At 39.0% G+C, this 16528-nt stretch overlaps 2 protein-coding genes across 2 annotated transcripts; both read right to left on the minus strand.

Annotated features, from left to right (window-relative positions):
- Positions 1-1656: 1656 nt before the first annotated feature.
- pi4k2b (phosphatidylinositol 4-kinase type 2 beta) lies at positions 1657-8490 on the minus strand. The gene is made up of 11 exons (XM_049720510.2): positions 7950-8490; positions 6320-6471; positions 5990-6070; positions 5775-5894; positions 5550-5681; positions 4934-5087; positions 4614-4675; positions 3429-3531; positions 3042-3175; positions 2862-2921; positions 1657-2747 (listed from the first exon to the last, which is right to left on the minus strand). The coding sequence occupies exons 1-11, from the start codon at positions 8293-8295 to the stop codon at positions 2574-2576; spliced, it is 1518 nt and encodes a 505-aa protein (XP_049576467.1). The 5' UTR covers positions 8296-8490; the 3' UTR covers positions 1657-2573.
- Positions 8491-8819: 329 nt separating this feature from the next.
- On the minus strand, positions 8820-12959 carry zgc:195282 (uncharacterized protein LOC100192223 homolog). Its single transcript, XM_049720512.2, has 4 exons — positions 11318-12959; positions 10554-10648; positions 10400-10454; positions 8820-10317 (listed from the first exon to the last, which is right to left on the minus strand). The coding sequence occupies exons 1-4, from the start codon at positions 11358-11360 to the stop codon at positions 10307-10309; spliced, it is 204 nt and encodes a 67-aa protein (XP_049576469.1). The 5' UTR covers positions 11361-12959; the 3' UTR covers positions 8820-10306.
- Between the last annotated feature and the right edge of the window lie 3569 nt (positions 12960-16528).

Here is a 16528-nt window from a genome sequence, read left to right on the forward strand (position 1 = left end):
ATTAAGCAAATCCGCCTTTTGTTTTTTAATCCATTTCACGGGGTGGACATTTTGCCTTGGGTTGCCATGCTGACGACTGGAGATGACACCACAGTGCCTAAGGCTTAAGTTTGTGAATCTCACATGAGCAAACCCAGAAAACTGGTGGTCATTAGCTGAGCCCTTAGGCACTGTGATCAAGTCAAATTTACTTAATAAGCCCTTAATTATGAAGAGTCTCAAAGGGGTCATTAGCGGAGCCCGAGCAAGCCCTTCGGCACTGTGATCAATAAGTCAAGTCAAATTTATTTATATAGCCCTTAATCACAAAAGACTGTCAAAGGGCTTTACAGGCCTACAGTCGACACATTAACAACATCTCTGGCCTCATTTTCAGGTGGCAGCAAGTGGCAAAATGGCTACCCACTGAGATGGATAAATATAGCTGCTTAACTCATATTCCACAAATGCATTAATCAGAATACTGTGTTTATACTAGTGGGGACACAGAACCACATTATAGCAAATACGTTTTTTGACCTGGCTTGCCCTTAAATAAATGTTCTAAATCATTCTGGTTTCCCTCCTTCAGTCGTGGCACACTCACATAATGAGTGTAGTAAGAAAAGGTCAACAATTACATACTTATACATGATCATTAAAATATGGTGGTTAATTCAGTATTATAGCTTATGTGCCACCTATGACACATGTACACGTGGAAATTAAAGTCCTCAAGAGATTGGATCCTCCCACATTCCAAAACGTTTTTCTTGCAACACAAGATTCTCAATTGTCCAGAGATGTGAATGGAAGCGTAACTGAATGCTTGTTTGTTTGCAGATGAGCTTCACAATTATTGATCCCAGTATATTTCATCTTTACCACCTCATATGTAGTGTTCATACAAACATAAATCATAAGCATCAGCGAGGCACTAAATGACCTGCATCACAGTGCATTAATATGCAGCCTGTCTGGATTTAGTTTTTACGTGACATCTTTACTTTCAATGAACAATATAATAAACTCTGCCAAGATGGTAAAATATACAGTAGCTGCTGCTACAACTACTACCAATAATTATTATCATCACTATTATTATAAGACCCTTTATACAGACCTAGGAATGCATTGAAAATCAGTTAAAATATTAGTACAGTAAATATTTGGGGTATTTTTAACAGTTATAATACACTGAGTTTAATAATCAAATAATGAGAATCTGTTCAACAGAATGTTGCAGTCTAAATGGATAAGACGGGAGTTTTCAAGCGAGTTTTTAAGCGTCAGTAATCTTACGTTCAATTTAAAAGCAAACACTGAATCAAAACATAAAATTGCATTATTTGACTGGCTGAAGAAGCCACAGTTGGAGTGAAATAGTAAACTTATATTTTGGTCCTCAAACGCATACAGCCTGAAGAATATACTGTAGGACACAAAGATGATCCATTTCCTTTGTCACTTCAAACATGGCGAGTGCCACATTTTGTAAAAGCAGAGCACAGTTACCATAGCGGGTGAGTAACAAAAGTTGCAGCATTAGAGATGGCTTAATATTTAATTTCTCAAGTGTAAATCTAATTCCCTCGTGGCACAGCAAAGGAGTCTTCATGGTTTTTTTTCCAGAATGAGACAAAGATAAAAAAAAAAAAGCCATAAAACACCACCAACTGCAGGTTAAATGCTCCCAAAGCTTATTAATTGTGTTAAATATACAACTTTGATCATACAATCATCAAGGTGGAATAAAAATGTCAAGATGCATACATAAGGAAGAAAATCCATGGCAACGACTTTCCTCTTTAAATAATAAGTCACAAAGAGGGGTGACAGTGGCGCCATTCTCCATGCAGAGGTAAATACATGTCAAAGAACAAATACATTCAGTGTTGTGAGATTGTTTTTGACAGTTTTCACTCCCTGTGAAATGTTTAAAAAAAAACTTGAGTATAAATAGTAAACATTCAAGCATTATGTCCTCTTCCTCTTTTCATGAGGCTTAAATTCAAGTTTTAAACAAGATATATGTATGTTGGGTTTTTTTTCTTGAGGCTTTACAGAATCTTTCTGCAGACAAGAGTTTGGCAGTAGCACTGTAAGGGTTGAAGACACTGGCTTTGTGTTTGTTCAACAAATTTTGGAAAGGTTTATCAAATTTAATGAAAGTGGCCTAACAAAGTAAAGTGAAACTTTCTGGATGTTCTTTACAAATGCACTTTTTTGGGGGCAATATTTTATGAGAATGTCAAACACCTGTGGACCAAAGAGGTCTTATTTTGTCACTTGACCCACTGGTAAAACCCGTGAATAGTATAAAATTGTGGACAAAAAATACAGACAAAAAATTTTTTGCCTGGTTTAGCTATAAACAAAGCTCATTTAGGCTGATTATCTAACCATGACAACCCCATATAGGCTCAATCGATAGGAAACACTAACCATGTAATGTTATCCTCTCAAGCGTCATTCACATCATACACTGCCCTCACAATAAGTGCTCGGTAAAAACATTCTTTAGAATATCCCCTCACTTATTTGATACTTTTCGCCTTCAGAACGGAAACCAACAACCGATACGCCCTCTCTCTCTACCAAGAGGAGAAAAAAGGTCGCTTAAAATGGAAGGTCTGAGTGAAGGCGTTGCCCAAGGTGACCACGCGGCCCTGGCCACCTGATCGGCTGCGCTCGACCACCACGCGGGGCATCTTTACCAGTTGTAGAGGGCTCTTGCCATCCTTAAGAGCTTGGGTGAGATTCAACACCTGGTGAAAGCAGGATTCATGTTGATTATATTCAGGAAAATTGGAAATTATCAATAGACAGCACTTCAGAAAGAAAAAGACAGACTAAAGGTTATTAAAGAGAGACAACAATACCTGGCCCCTCATGACGGACATCTGTTTCTCAAACATGGTCTTGTCAAAGCCTTTGTCTCTCTGATAAGAAGAGATCGACTCACGTTAGCTGCTGCCTTATTGGCATCTTTTTGCTGAACTATTACTGTTAAACTTGACAATTAAAAAATCTATTGTGAAAAGTACGCTATTGCGCTGTACCATAAACATCTCATAGAGGTCCTCAATGAGGTCTTGCACAAAGTTCATGTCTGAGAGGCGGGACAGCACCAGTTCTTTGGTCTCCTGGGAGAAAGCCACCTTGGCCTGGGGGAGCCACGCCCAGTGAAAGGGATCTGAAGAGAGAACATCAGACATAAACTCTCAACATTTGACCTCAAACAGCACAGATACAGGATGGTTTGAGTATGTGAATTGTAAGATTGAGACATATGCATACAGCCTGTTGGTCAACATTCTAAAATAACTTGGAGTTCAATCACTGTTAAAAAAAAGTGTCACATTAAAACTTGGCATAATCACTTCATTATCAAAGCTCACTGATGTGAAACATCACCGGGAATCAATCCTTTAAAAACTCTGACTTACAGGCTCTCCATTCATCCGGGTGTTTAAAGGGAAAGGCCAGGCCATTGTCAATGGCTGCGATCTTAATGCAAGGCTCCGAACTGTTCTCTAGCCATTCTGCATCCTGCAGCAAGAAGAGAGATTCAATGATTAATGGCTGACGCCACCATCACTTATTGATCGCTGTCCACAAGCCTGAATAATTGGCCCGACAGATGACAGCCCTGTACTTGTTAATCGATATGTGGATAATAATGACTGATGGCAAGTAGTAAAATGGCTCTGGCGTCCACAGGAATCTGGAGAACTGTATTCCAAGCCTTTATCTGTTTTTATTGTATTGATTTTTTACTTAGAATAGGGCTGGACATACAACTCACTTCAGTGAATTGTGATCATTATGAAATGTCAATCATGTATAATTCCATCCCCTGTATTGCTAAAACATGCATGTTAGGTTGAAAGAAGATTCTCAATGTGAATGTGAGCATAAAGGGTTGTTTGTCTGTTTGTTTGTTTGTTTGTTTGTTTTGTCTGTAACAGCCTATTTACTCCCATACCCCGCGATTTTATGGGGGCAAGGGGGCTAACAAAAATCATGCACGAGAGCCACAACAAAACCATCAAATTATGAATAAACAAATTTACTTAATAGCTTTTTTTACTCACGCACAAGTCAACACCCTGTGGCATTATGGGAAAAATGCTACGTTACAGAGCATTTAGCTTCAACATGCTAATACGTTTGAACATATTTGCCAGTCAAAAAAAAAGTTTACTCAGCATTGGCAGCTCCAGGTTTCCATACAATTGGGATTTTTCATAATCGTTCTGCCCTATCAAAGTGTTTCTTTTTTTATTTTAGGAGCCACATTGAATTCAAGTAACTATCTGTAACCAGCAGAGGGAGCAACTACATCGTACTCAACTTGTTTGCTTCGTCAAGCAAAATGTAAAAAAAAAATGAAAAAGAAGTAAAAATTCACATTCAGTGACTAGATGACAGATGATACATAATTAACTTGTGTATTCACCTTTTATGACCCATTCTGTTAATTGGGTGGTGTGATATTTTTTTCTGTTGTAAAATATACCTTGGCTCAATAAATGTTGCTGTAAAGGGTTCAAGAGACATTTAATTCTAATGCCATCAAATTGCCATCATGCACAAGTTCAAAGGGCTATTAGTTCTAAGATTAGACTCACCTTCGGTCCCTCGCACGCTCCTGGTTTCTCATACTTGATCAACCAGTTGTCGTTCCCTCGATCTGGCAAGGAGTATATTTCATTAAGGCATGTTTATGTGAAGATAGAACCAAGCAGTGATTTTCAACTGTGGATTATTTTGAACAGGCCGTAGACATTTAGAAAAAAATACATTTGCAGTCTGATAGAGAGAGAGAGAGGTGAGAGAGTGAGTGGCTGAGAGAGCGAGTGGCTGGGAGAGCGAGAGCAAGAGAGGAGTTTCAGAAGCAGGAAAATAAATTAACTATTGCGCTGTAATGTTGCACACTTGGAGGACAAACCTGTGTTTCGGATGACATAATCCAGCACCACCAGCCGCTCAAACTGGGACTGGAGCTGTTTTCTGATGTTTTCTGGCAGAGGTTCTGCCTCAAAATGCCTCAGCCAATGGTCAGCTTCACAATAACCCTCCACGAACAGTTGGAATGAGCCCACCTTAAAAGAGAGAGAAAACCACCAAGGGTTACATCACTGTCCCTCAACATTTCAATTTTAGCTGTGTGTAATTACGAAATCAAATGGAAGATATGTCAGCTAACTTCCTCGTTTTACTTCCTGACAGCATTGTTTCCACAAACAAATTGAATCCAGTACAAGTGTTGCATCAAGAATGTGACCAGTCCAAAATAGAGTCATGCTGAAAAGTTAATAGCAAGTAGTTTAATAGTTTAAACTACTATTAGTTTAATAGTGTGTGCTTTAGCCTTCCGCTCTAGCACACACTAGAAGACACAGATAGATGTATAGAACGTAATCCTGCTCACATACTTTCAAATCTTTACTTAGATTGAATCAGAGGTTCTTATATATATATATATATATAAAAAAAAAAAAAAAAAAACAAGGTCTGCAAAATAAAGTTTGGAAATCACCACAATAAGAAGGAGATGGTACTACCTTTGGTGGCAGGCCCACTCTGTGGAAGCGTCGTCCCACTTTGGGCACTTTCTCTAAAGCGTACTTCTTCCCTCTGGATTTGGCTCTGTCTATGGCACTGTAGTGAAAGGTCTCACTCGCCAAATACACCACCTGAGAATATAGAAGAGGGCACTCAGTTCACTTGCTGCGACTGCAGCTGATAAAGAGAAAATAAACCACTATTTACACACGAGAAAGTCTAACCTTTGTTTTTGGCACCACACCCAGGCCCAGTTTGCTATCAACTAGCGATGCAGCAGCCTCTGAGAGGTAGCCCTGGTTTGGCAACAAACAGCCTCGACCAAAACAGCATGGACAGCAGAGCTAAAAAAAGACAAGCACACAATGGTGATGCATTCTACCTGCTTACATGTGACTGCTGAGATCAGACAGGAAGACAAATCATGTAACTTGAATACCTTGTGAAAATATTTGGTCCATTTTGGATTCAGGTGACCATATGGTTCCTCTGACTTTGGTTTGAAAACACCAATGACTTTCTGTTGAAGACAAAATTATTTGAGTTCCGAAAGGCAAATAAAAAAAATAAACAACTAACATTTGTAGAACAATCTTAGTGCATCGTTCTGTCTTATTGATGCAACAATCTTTTGCTCGAATGACTAGCCTCCTCCCCCCCAAAAAAAATTAACACTTTGTTTAAAAAAAAATAAAAAAAAACACTTAAAAATATATGAATACAGTTTTGGTCTCATTGCAGAACGTCACAAATGAATGCCTTTCCTCACCCCTTTAGGATCTTTGACAAAGTAACTCCCACTGGAGCCTTGCGAAATCCTCTCGGGAAAGACACCAGCCTCAATGGCTTGCTCAGCCCTTTGAATAATATCCGCAAACTCAGGGTCATCTGGAAAGTGGTTGAAGTCCCCACTGTTGATACCTAAAAGGACCAATGGAAATCTGTATTTATTTCCATATAAGAATCTTATCTCATGGATGTCACAGCAAAAGCCACAAATACCAGCAATAAATATTTATAGTCATAATTTTTTTTAGTTTTGAAACATTGTCCCTTTAGGATCCTTCATGACTTGTGTACACAGGTGTTCAAAAAGGCAGCAGGATATTAACGCCTATTAGATCAGCATGTTTACTTGTAGCCTACATCTGTAGACTGTGCTTAAATAACATCAGCACAGCACACAGACACACAATAAAATAAAAGAGAAAATAGATGTTTATACATCCCACGAGGAATGAGGTGGCATAGCAAAGCATTTTAAACTAAAAATTTAAAGGGGAATCAATACAGAATAAAAATACTTGAGGACTTATTTCATGCTCTTCTACGACGAAAGAACCTAAAAATATGAGGGCAACAGTTGAATGTTACATCATCAGTGGATGATATCATGACCATTGCATCAGAGCGTGTGAGTGGACACGACTGTGTACACATTGTACTACGATAACACGTCAGCACTGTGCATTGTTACTCTCAGAATTGTCACGTTTTAAAAGTAGGATTTAAGTTAATTTAAAGCTAATAAATGGGTTGGGTTACATGCAAATGGTAACCCAGTTTGAGAGTAAAATGTTGTGCTAACACGTCAGCACTGTGCATTGTAACTCTCAGAATTGTCATATTTTAAAAGTAGGATTTAAAATTAATTTAAAGCTAATAAAAGGGTTGGGTTATGTGCAAATGGTGACCCAGGTTGAGAGTAAAACGTTTCCCCTTTCAAATCAATCACCAGATTTTATATATATATATATATATATATATATATATATATATATATATATATATATAAAAAAAACTTTTCCTCACCCCCCCCCCCCCCCCGTGGGTGGTCTCTTTTTCCCTTCAAGCTCGGGTCCTCTACCAGAGGCCTGGGAGCTTGAGGGTTCTACGCAGTATCTTTGCTGTTCCTAGTACTGCACTGAAATCCCTTTTCTGGATATATATATATATATATATATATATATATATATATATATATATATATGTGTGTGTGTGTGTGTGTGTGTGTGTATGTGTGCGTGTGTGTGTGTGTATATATATATATATATTTTTTTTAATTATATTGCATATAATAATGCATATATAATAATAATAATAATAATAATAATATAAAATAAACAACCTTATTGAAACTTATAATAATGCATATATAATAATAATAATAATAATAATAATAATAATAATAATAATAATATAAAATAAACAACCTTATTGAAACTTGATCTGTTTATATGTAAGTAAATTCTGAATAGTAAATAGTAGCCGCAAATACTGCTCACCAGAATACCTTCTAAACTCCTCAGTTGGATACAGTATCTATAAATACACCAAACTAACCCGCTGACGTAATATATCTATAATATTTAGCAGCAGTTGTTATGATCAATGTTTACCTGGCGAGGCTAAAGTGTCTTTGTCCGATGACGAGCTGTGTCTGTTCCGCTTGCTCTTGTCTCGGGCACTTCTCGGCGGGGAGGAGGTCCCAGCAAAACACGGCAACAATAACGCGTCTTCGCCGGAGCCTTCCGCCTCAAGCTCGGTCAAGACGCTTTCACACGAGTCCGAAATTCGTACGGCAACGCCAGGGTTAGCCTGGAGCCCCGATCCCGCTGTGTTTTTGTCAAATAACACTGTTGGACGTTGTACTGAGAGGAAATTGGACTGCGGTGGAAAAACCTCGGTTGTCTCGGTGTCCAACGCGGGTTCGGAGGTTTCTGTCGGGTCGCATTCTGACATCATTGTCACGCAATTCTTACCCCTTAAATTTACACTAATAAAATACCACACTCTGTTTAGACTTGTGAAGAATCCATTCTAAATTGGATTGTATCTTTAAGAGTACATAGTCGCCAAACACGTTATTCCTAGCCATCTGATTTCGCTCACACTATACATGACTGCATTCGCCGACTGTCTGACTTCCTGGTTTACTTAGTACGCATGCTCACTCGACGTTTTCCACTGTTGCCTTCGCGTTCTGTTCGTGAATCGAGAATTATTCCGAACATTAAGCTTTCATAAATATCTATTTAAAAAAACAAAATCTGCAAATTCTCTTGTGGTAATAGTTTTGATATCCAAGTCCGACAAACGTAAGTGTAACAATATTTCTGAATTGAACAGTTAGACGGCTATATAATATAAAATTAACAATAGTCATATACCAGACCCAATAGATCGGATTATTTTCAGTCAGTCACGGTACAAGATCGTAAAATTATATGATATGTAGATAATAGCCCTAAATGAGACAAGTGAGAGCCTTTACAGTAATGGATTCACCAACTCATTTTTTATGTCACCACTAGATGTCGATACTGATACACATGTAAAGACAAGGCCAAGTGTTGAGTCTCGGCAAAACCAGAATTGTTTTCAAACGCTTTCCTTTCCACACACTTCTATGAAATCATACGTATTACAGACATACAATTAGTTGTTTCACAATTCAGCCACATTTTGCATTGCTCTATTAAATAAAGTCTATTTTACTGTCTCCTTGCCCCTGTTGAGTCCACTTTCCATTCACCGGTTCTCTTCCTGGCTTTGAAATCAAACTGTGATGAAGCTTCAATCCTGATCTTACACTTGCCACAGCTCTATGCTAACCCCTGGCTCCTCCACATACAGCCCTCTGCCCCTTCATCACCACCCCTCTCTCTAATATGGCAGTGCATTTGAAACATGCAAATGAGCAGTCAACCAGCTGGTTTCACAGCAGCCATGTGATTTATCAAGGTAGGAGGTTAGGGGGTGAAGGAGACACAGGAAGGGGAGGGAGAAGAGCAAGGAGTGCTTGGGATTCACCAAAAGGGGGATAATCTTGGTGGATGACAGAGACAGTCACATTCAAAGGCATTCTAGACACAAAGCATCATTCAAACAAGTCCAATTTGCTTTGTATCTATGCTCTATGTTGTTTTTTGTATTTGTTCATTAGGGCACACTTGGTAAGTATTAACCGTGTCAAACCCAAGGCCACGAGGGCCAGATACGACCCACCACACCCTTTTATGTGACCCGCGAAGACAAATTACGCAACAACTTTGTGTCAATAATAAAATTATAAATTGTCTTCAATTTTGAAAAATTGCCCGGAATTTTTAGTACGATTCATATTTTTAAACTATCTGAAGTTTTTGCTAGCCAATGATTTCAAAAGGAGTTCTTCATCAGTTTGTTGTGTAGCCTATACTGTATATAATATAAGGCGTTGACAGTCATAATGGCCCTCTGAATTAAACCATGACTACGATAAAATGAGTTTGACACGCCTGGTCTAACACATGATACTGCAGAGAAGTTCATCATCATATCGCTCTATATGTGTTAACTATTCCCATCAGGTGACACAACCCATACATTACGTATAGCCTACTTCAGACTCTTCTTGTATGATCTGCCAGCAGTTTCCACTCTTGCCTATTCTTTCCTCCCGCTTTTCCATCCCTACAGTATGGCTGCCCGATGGAGAGGCTACGTATTCCATTAACCCACAGTTCATCTAATTTCCAATGGTGCACTTGTGATTGCTTTGTAAATAAGAACAGTTTTCTCAGTTTGTTTTTTATCCTGTTGGGAAATGTAAAAATACATGTAGTGTATACATGATTAACACATTTTTTTTTCTTTTAAATGAAATACACCAATACTGTGTTTTCCATAATTCTTGTTTTTTCTCTTCTCCTTGTCAGTCAATGATAATATACCAGTTTGGTCAGTCCAGTTGGTTTCAGGCAGTTTCAGGTCTTCACCTGTTACCTGTTGAGAGAAAATCATATGGAGGAAATATATATTTCAGTGCAACAATCAGATGTTTAGATTTGAGTGTGTGTTAAACTACCTCTTGGACCAAACATCTTCATGTAGCAGTATGAGCAATATGGCTTCTCATCATACTGAAACAAAATCATCAAGAGTATTTTTTTTTACATTCTTTGTCAATCGTTTTGCTTCTTTTTTTTTTTTTTTTTGTCCCAGATTCCCAATTTAGTTACCTCAGCATGTTGTCCGGCGGTGAGCTGTCGTTTACACTTTTGACATTTCAGGCACAGTGGGTGGTAATCTTTTCCCAAAGACCTCTTCTTCTCACCTGAACCAACATGAGTGATGGTTATACTAAGAAAGAGGACTATATGTTGTTCACTGTAATAAATGTCGCCAAGATTTCTTTTAGATGTTGTTTCTTACTAATGTGTAGTCAGAGAAATAAGAAACAGAAAATAAAGAGAAAAGTGTGACTCTTATGCAAACCTGTTTGACTACGCCCACATCCTGTTGCCGTTATGGAAACCAAAGACTGCATGCTTATAAAAGAAGAAAATGCAATATATTTTTTCTATCTAAAGATGGTAGGGGACATGGAGCTGTGTATGTCAAAACTAAGACTCTCCAGACCTTTTCAGGACATATAAAATGTACACCCTAGGCATATTTTAAGATATACTTATTATTTGAAAATAAATAAAATAGCTTTCTTCTTCATGGGTTGGGCCAACAAGTTCAATGAGTGGCACTTATAAAGTTTAACCTTTCCTTGTAAAAAAAAAAAAAAAAAAATCCATTAAGGGAATGATATTTTTATCCTTATCTGATATGGTAAAATAGACAGTATCAAAAATATTCATAGTATAATAAATATATATTTATTATATTCAAAATGATTTGCTTCTGTTGAACCACAAGACTAAAGAGCAGGTGAGAGAGAAAATGTCAGAATGACAACCATCTGGCATAGAAAGGTAAGAGGTCATTTACTCACCAAAATAGACAGGCTTCCCACAGATTGGACAGTAACTTACCATGACTGTGTGTAATCATTGATTGTCTAGCCTACTATGTGACTGGGGTACTGAGAATGAAAGAATATGCTCTGCTAAACAGTGATCTGTGCGTATTCACTTGAGAGAAAAAAAAAATAACCGTTGCCAGTCTTTGAGGTCACAGCCAGGATGTGGTTAGTGAAATGTCACAGAAAAAGAGAACTCTGATATTGATGAAAAAAGAAAAAAAAAGAACATTGTTAAATGAAATCAGTAAGTCTACACTTGAATCACAGTTAGTTGTTTACTATTTTAAGCCCATCATATTCAGCATACTGTATATACTGTAGATTCACTTTCCCATATCTGGATAAAAGAGAAATGCGATTAACGTAATTTGTTACATTAAAAAGACTCCAAACACAGCCATCTTCTCACCAGCTCACATTTTCTTCAAACTAAAAAGTAGGCAAGCCATTGAATCCAGAAGGGAAATCAGACACTTGGGCCTTTCTTTGCCTCTGTCTCTCTTGTTCTCACTCACTCGACACTCACTCGATACTCACGCGCATGCACCCACAGCCACACTCATGCACAGACCATTTCCAGTGACATCACAAGAGGTCATAGCCAAAAAGCAGGAGGAGAGGCAGCGTGAGACCAAGTTGGGAGGGAGGAAAAAAGTCACGTGGAGAGCAGCAGACTCTTGAGTCAGTGTGGAGGCGGTTATTCCCGCACGATAGTTGTTGGAAGTGGACCGCAGGAGGGACATTTGTGAGAAAGGGGGATGAGTGAGAAAAGGATGGACTCGAATTGAAGTTATTGAGTATGCCTCATCGTTGGAAAACTACTTTTATGTGGGTCCATGTGTTTCTTGCTTATGTTTGACTAATGTAGACTGCAGGCAGATATTGATTCATATGAACAAGAATGCTTGGTATGTTTTTCATTTCAAATGTGTTTTCTGTTGTCTGACACATCATAATCTGTTCATCATTTCAATCGCTGATGAATTTCAGAAGGTCATGAAATATGAGGTATATCATCATTTGCATATTTTCCAACAGCCCTCTCCTGTGTGTCATGATTTGGAGATGTTGGATTGGAATACCAAGTAGCTTCTGTATCTCATCTGACCCCACAGGATGCCTATAGTGTCATGTTTCTCCATTAGCATTCATGTGTCTGGCACTGTTATATAGTCCAATGTGTTTTGATAGAAATGAAATTGTCCGAATTTTAATACAGGGGCAGACGGTGAATATGCAGTGAAAACAAAACAGGGGACTTTTCTTATGTCACCAAAAGGCATGAACCAATGAAGATGCCTGCTGGCTGTAATACAATTGAATAAAAAATAAAGTAAGTAAAGAGTAAAAAACGAAAGGGAGTGCAAGGCGCAGAGACAACCAAGCAATGTACTGTAATTGTGAAAGGAGCAAATGAAAGGAAACAAGAGGAGGTATGAGAGGGGGCGTTAAAACCACATTTCCCAGTGGATATTTTGGCTGCATTTGAAAAAAAACCTGCCAAAATTCTTGACAAACACATTCCTGCTCTGGCACACTGCAAATGCAAGGTTCGCTTCTGCCAAGTCACATGAGATACACCAACACACTGGATGGAGAAATGTGGGAATAGATCTGTGAGTAGGATTTGCAATAACATTGAATGAATGCCGTTAACCACCAGGCAGGCCTTGCAGAGAAAAGGAGGAACTGGTGCTTCTCTTCATCTCCTCTGGTGACTTGAAACTTGCCAAGGCCGAACCCTCCAGTGCTTTGAGAATAAGGGGGGGCGGGGGGGTTCTTCTGCCTGCCCACACAGAGTAAATGTACTTTTAATGTGTCGAGATACATTCACACAAACTAAAGCCCTGGAGAGCCTCGTCTTTCTCTATTCAGCCGCTCGCATCCACTCATTAGCAGGTGTAGGAATTGGAATCCCTACACTGTTCTGACATGGCTTTGCATCTTAAAACACATGGAAAACAAGTACTTAGAATACTAATTACCTATTCAAAACAATGTAAATAACTCTAGGATTAGTTTACAGCACCGTATATCGTTTTAGCAAAAATGAAATGTGGAAAAACTCTGAGAATTAGAAAAGCATACTCGTTTATGTTATGATGCAAGTAGCGCTCACAACAAGATGTGGTGTTTTTCACTATACCCCCCTCTGTGAATCTAAAGACTATAATCTCTACTTTGGCTGTCAGTGGACGGAAAAATTGGGAAATAAATCCTTGTTTTTCCGTTTTAATCTGCCAAATCCCTAGATTCTTATACGTAGTGATATTATCGTGGAACTGATCCTTTACTTGCACAAGTGAGTGGCTGGGTCAATTAGATTGCATTATAGGGTCATTTGTTTGCCAAAACATGATAAGGCAAAGCAGTTTCAGTATTGTTTGTTGCAGCATTCACGTCATGTAAAAGGAATACTTAACTTGCTTGACACAAATAATCACAATATTTGGACGCAAACATTTGTTAACTAAAGTGAGAATGCAGTTATTTCCCTTTATATAAAAGCCAGAATTCCGTGGCAAGGGCTTGAAATGTATCCATACACAGTACTTTTATGTTCTAATGCAGGGGTGGGCAATTAATTTTTACAAGGGGCCACATGAAAAACCCGAGTTGTGTCAGAGGGCCACACCTACAATAATTTAAACCTGCTCAATTTTCTTCCATTGTAAAATGCACTAAATTATTTCTTTTAAATAGCTGGTACTGCTAATTAGAAGAATACAATTATTCTGTTTATATTCATATTAAGCTATGTGAAATTGTGGTGTATAGGTCAAATGAAAAAACAATCATTAATCAGTACAATTTATTCTTAACTTCTTTAACTTTTCCTCAAATGACAAAGCATCTCTGGGTGTGAAGTTTGATAAAAAGTCCTTGTTGGGCTTGCAGTTTTGCTAGCAATGCATTAGCCTCCGTTGCACGCTGTTTATCAGACAGATGTATTTTTTCTTTGCGTCAGCACACATTTTGAGAGCAGCATTACTTCGCGCTGTTCATCTACACGCACAGCTCACATGCACGCACGCTTCACAGAAGTGCGACGCCTTTCAAAATAAAAGCAGCACAGTTGTATTGCATGTACGACACAGATTTTTTTTATTTATTCAGTTGTAATCAAATGTAATTTATGATTGCGGGCCGGACAGTGACGCACAAAGGGCCGGATATGGCCCGCGGGCCGTATTTTGCCCGGGTTTGTTCTAATGTCTATCTACTGTACATCATTTTGTGACGTTATAACATGAACTGTGAATTGTAACAATGATTTTAGAACTCAAATGACCAGGCTCAAACTGTGTGATTGATTACACTGGATTGAATTCCTAATGCAGTATGCAGAATGGCTCTAACCTACGTCAACAGAGGCTCTAACCTACGTCGAGAGGCAGGCAATGCAGAAGGAACAAACGAAATATGTTGTTTCATGCCAGTGCATTCTTGGCATAGCTCTTTGCCCTTTTATACTATTATTATTATTTATTTTTTTACCAGGTTTTATAATGAACCCAGGCTTCCCTGTCTGGCAATGTGTCTCTGCTTTACTTTACCAAGCCATAGCAAGCTGGAGTTTCTCCCCTTATTACTATGTTGACCATTCTCTTGTTTTTGCCTGCATGTACTGTAAATCCGTTTGGATTATTTCATTATGATTATTTTGGGATGCGTTTGTCATTCTACTCTTTTGTCTAAATTTTTCTCAATTTGCTCTCTCTTTAGCTGTGAACACACATCAATCGTAGTCACTATTTTCCATGTCTGTCACTCATTCTGAGTCAGCAGACTGGTTTAGCAGGCAGAGTTCAACTCGCCTGCACAAACACATAGCTTCCATTCTGCCTTCTGCTCAGGGATGGCTCCAAGATTATTATGATGATGATGATGATGATGATTGTCTCTCGAGACGAACGGAGGCCTTGACCAGTACATGGTGGGCTAAAAAAATATTTCATAAACATATTCAATAAAATTCTGGAAGGGCTTAAATGGGGCAACACAAATTTCTGATGGGTGTAAAGCCCCCCCAAACCCCCAGTGTAGCACCAACCCTGCTTCTATTATGTGTGGATTTTCTTGTTTAATTCAGTGCAGTTTAAATTTGTGCTTACTCTTAATTATATTATGCTGATAAGATCTATGATCTTTGTAAAGGCAATTTTTATACATTGTAGTTAATGTTGCAGCTTATACAGTATTGAAAAATCTGATGGTTTTTTTTTCCTGCACATTACCAATTGTGCCTTTCTGTCTCAAATAAATTAAAATAATAGATCAAGAACTCATGCGTGTGCAGAATTCTTTCAAACAAAAGCCAGTGTCTTTGTCTCTATACCGACTAGTATCCGATAAGCACCATTCATTTTGGAATTTAATTAGACCAGAAAATCAACATTAAAACATACCCCCCCAATCGCTTTGTTTCTCATACTTCCTATACAGCTGGGGAGAGTATGCTTTGTGACTGCCCCTCCCCAAGCTTTTGAACAAGCCAATAAGAGAGCACATCAGCGAAATGGACCCCCCCCCCCCCCCCCCATCCACCCAAATACGCACACACAACACACATCCCTGGTTTTCCCTTACCACCCCATCCATTCCCGACCCCATCCCCCAGAGTCCTCTCTACACCCCATCCCCCTTTTCTACTACCCTAACCCACTTACTCATCCTGCATCCACCCATCGGCGCACCCGTGAGATTTCCCCCACTTCCACCACTTTCTCACCCGTGTAATCTCACAACTCCCTTTTCTTCCCACTCATCCCTTTTTCCTGGACACCCCTTCCTCCGGTTCCATCCCTCCCCTTCATTACACCCACTCGCCATTTTCCTTACTCCCATCTCTGCAGCATCCCCCTACTTCCCCTCCCTCCCTCTTCATGGCCTTATCTTATGAATATCGGTAACACACTGGGTAAGAAATTGATCCTCCCTGCCTGTCTGTGGCCACTGCCACAGCGCATTAGCCTGTGTGATGGGTGCGTATGTGCGCGTGTGTGTTGTTGCTTGAGGCAGAGAAATAGGGAGGGAGGATGGAGGAAGAAGGAGGGAGCAAGAGGAGGAGGAGGAGGAGGAGGAGGGTAGGGTGGAGGGTTATTTGCATATCATCAAAGTCGGAAAAGGGAGCGTAATGAGGAGAGAATGTCTGTGGATGTGTGTATTAGGAGTGGCTCT

This window comes from Syngnathus scovelli, chromosome 5 (assembly GCF_024217435.2).
Source record: "Syngnathus scovelli strain Florida chromosome 5, RoL_Ssco_1.2, whole genome shotgun sequence".
Lineage (NCBI taxonomy): Eukaryota > Metazoa > Chordata > Actinopteri > Syngnathiformes > Syngnathidae > Syngnathus > Syngnathus scovelli.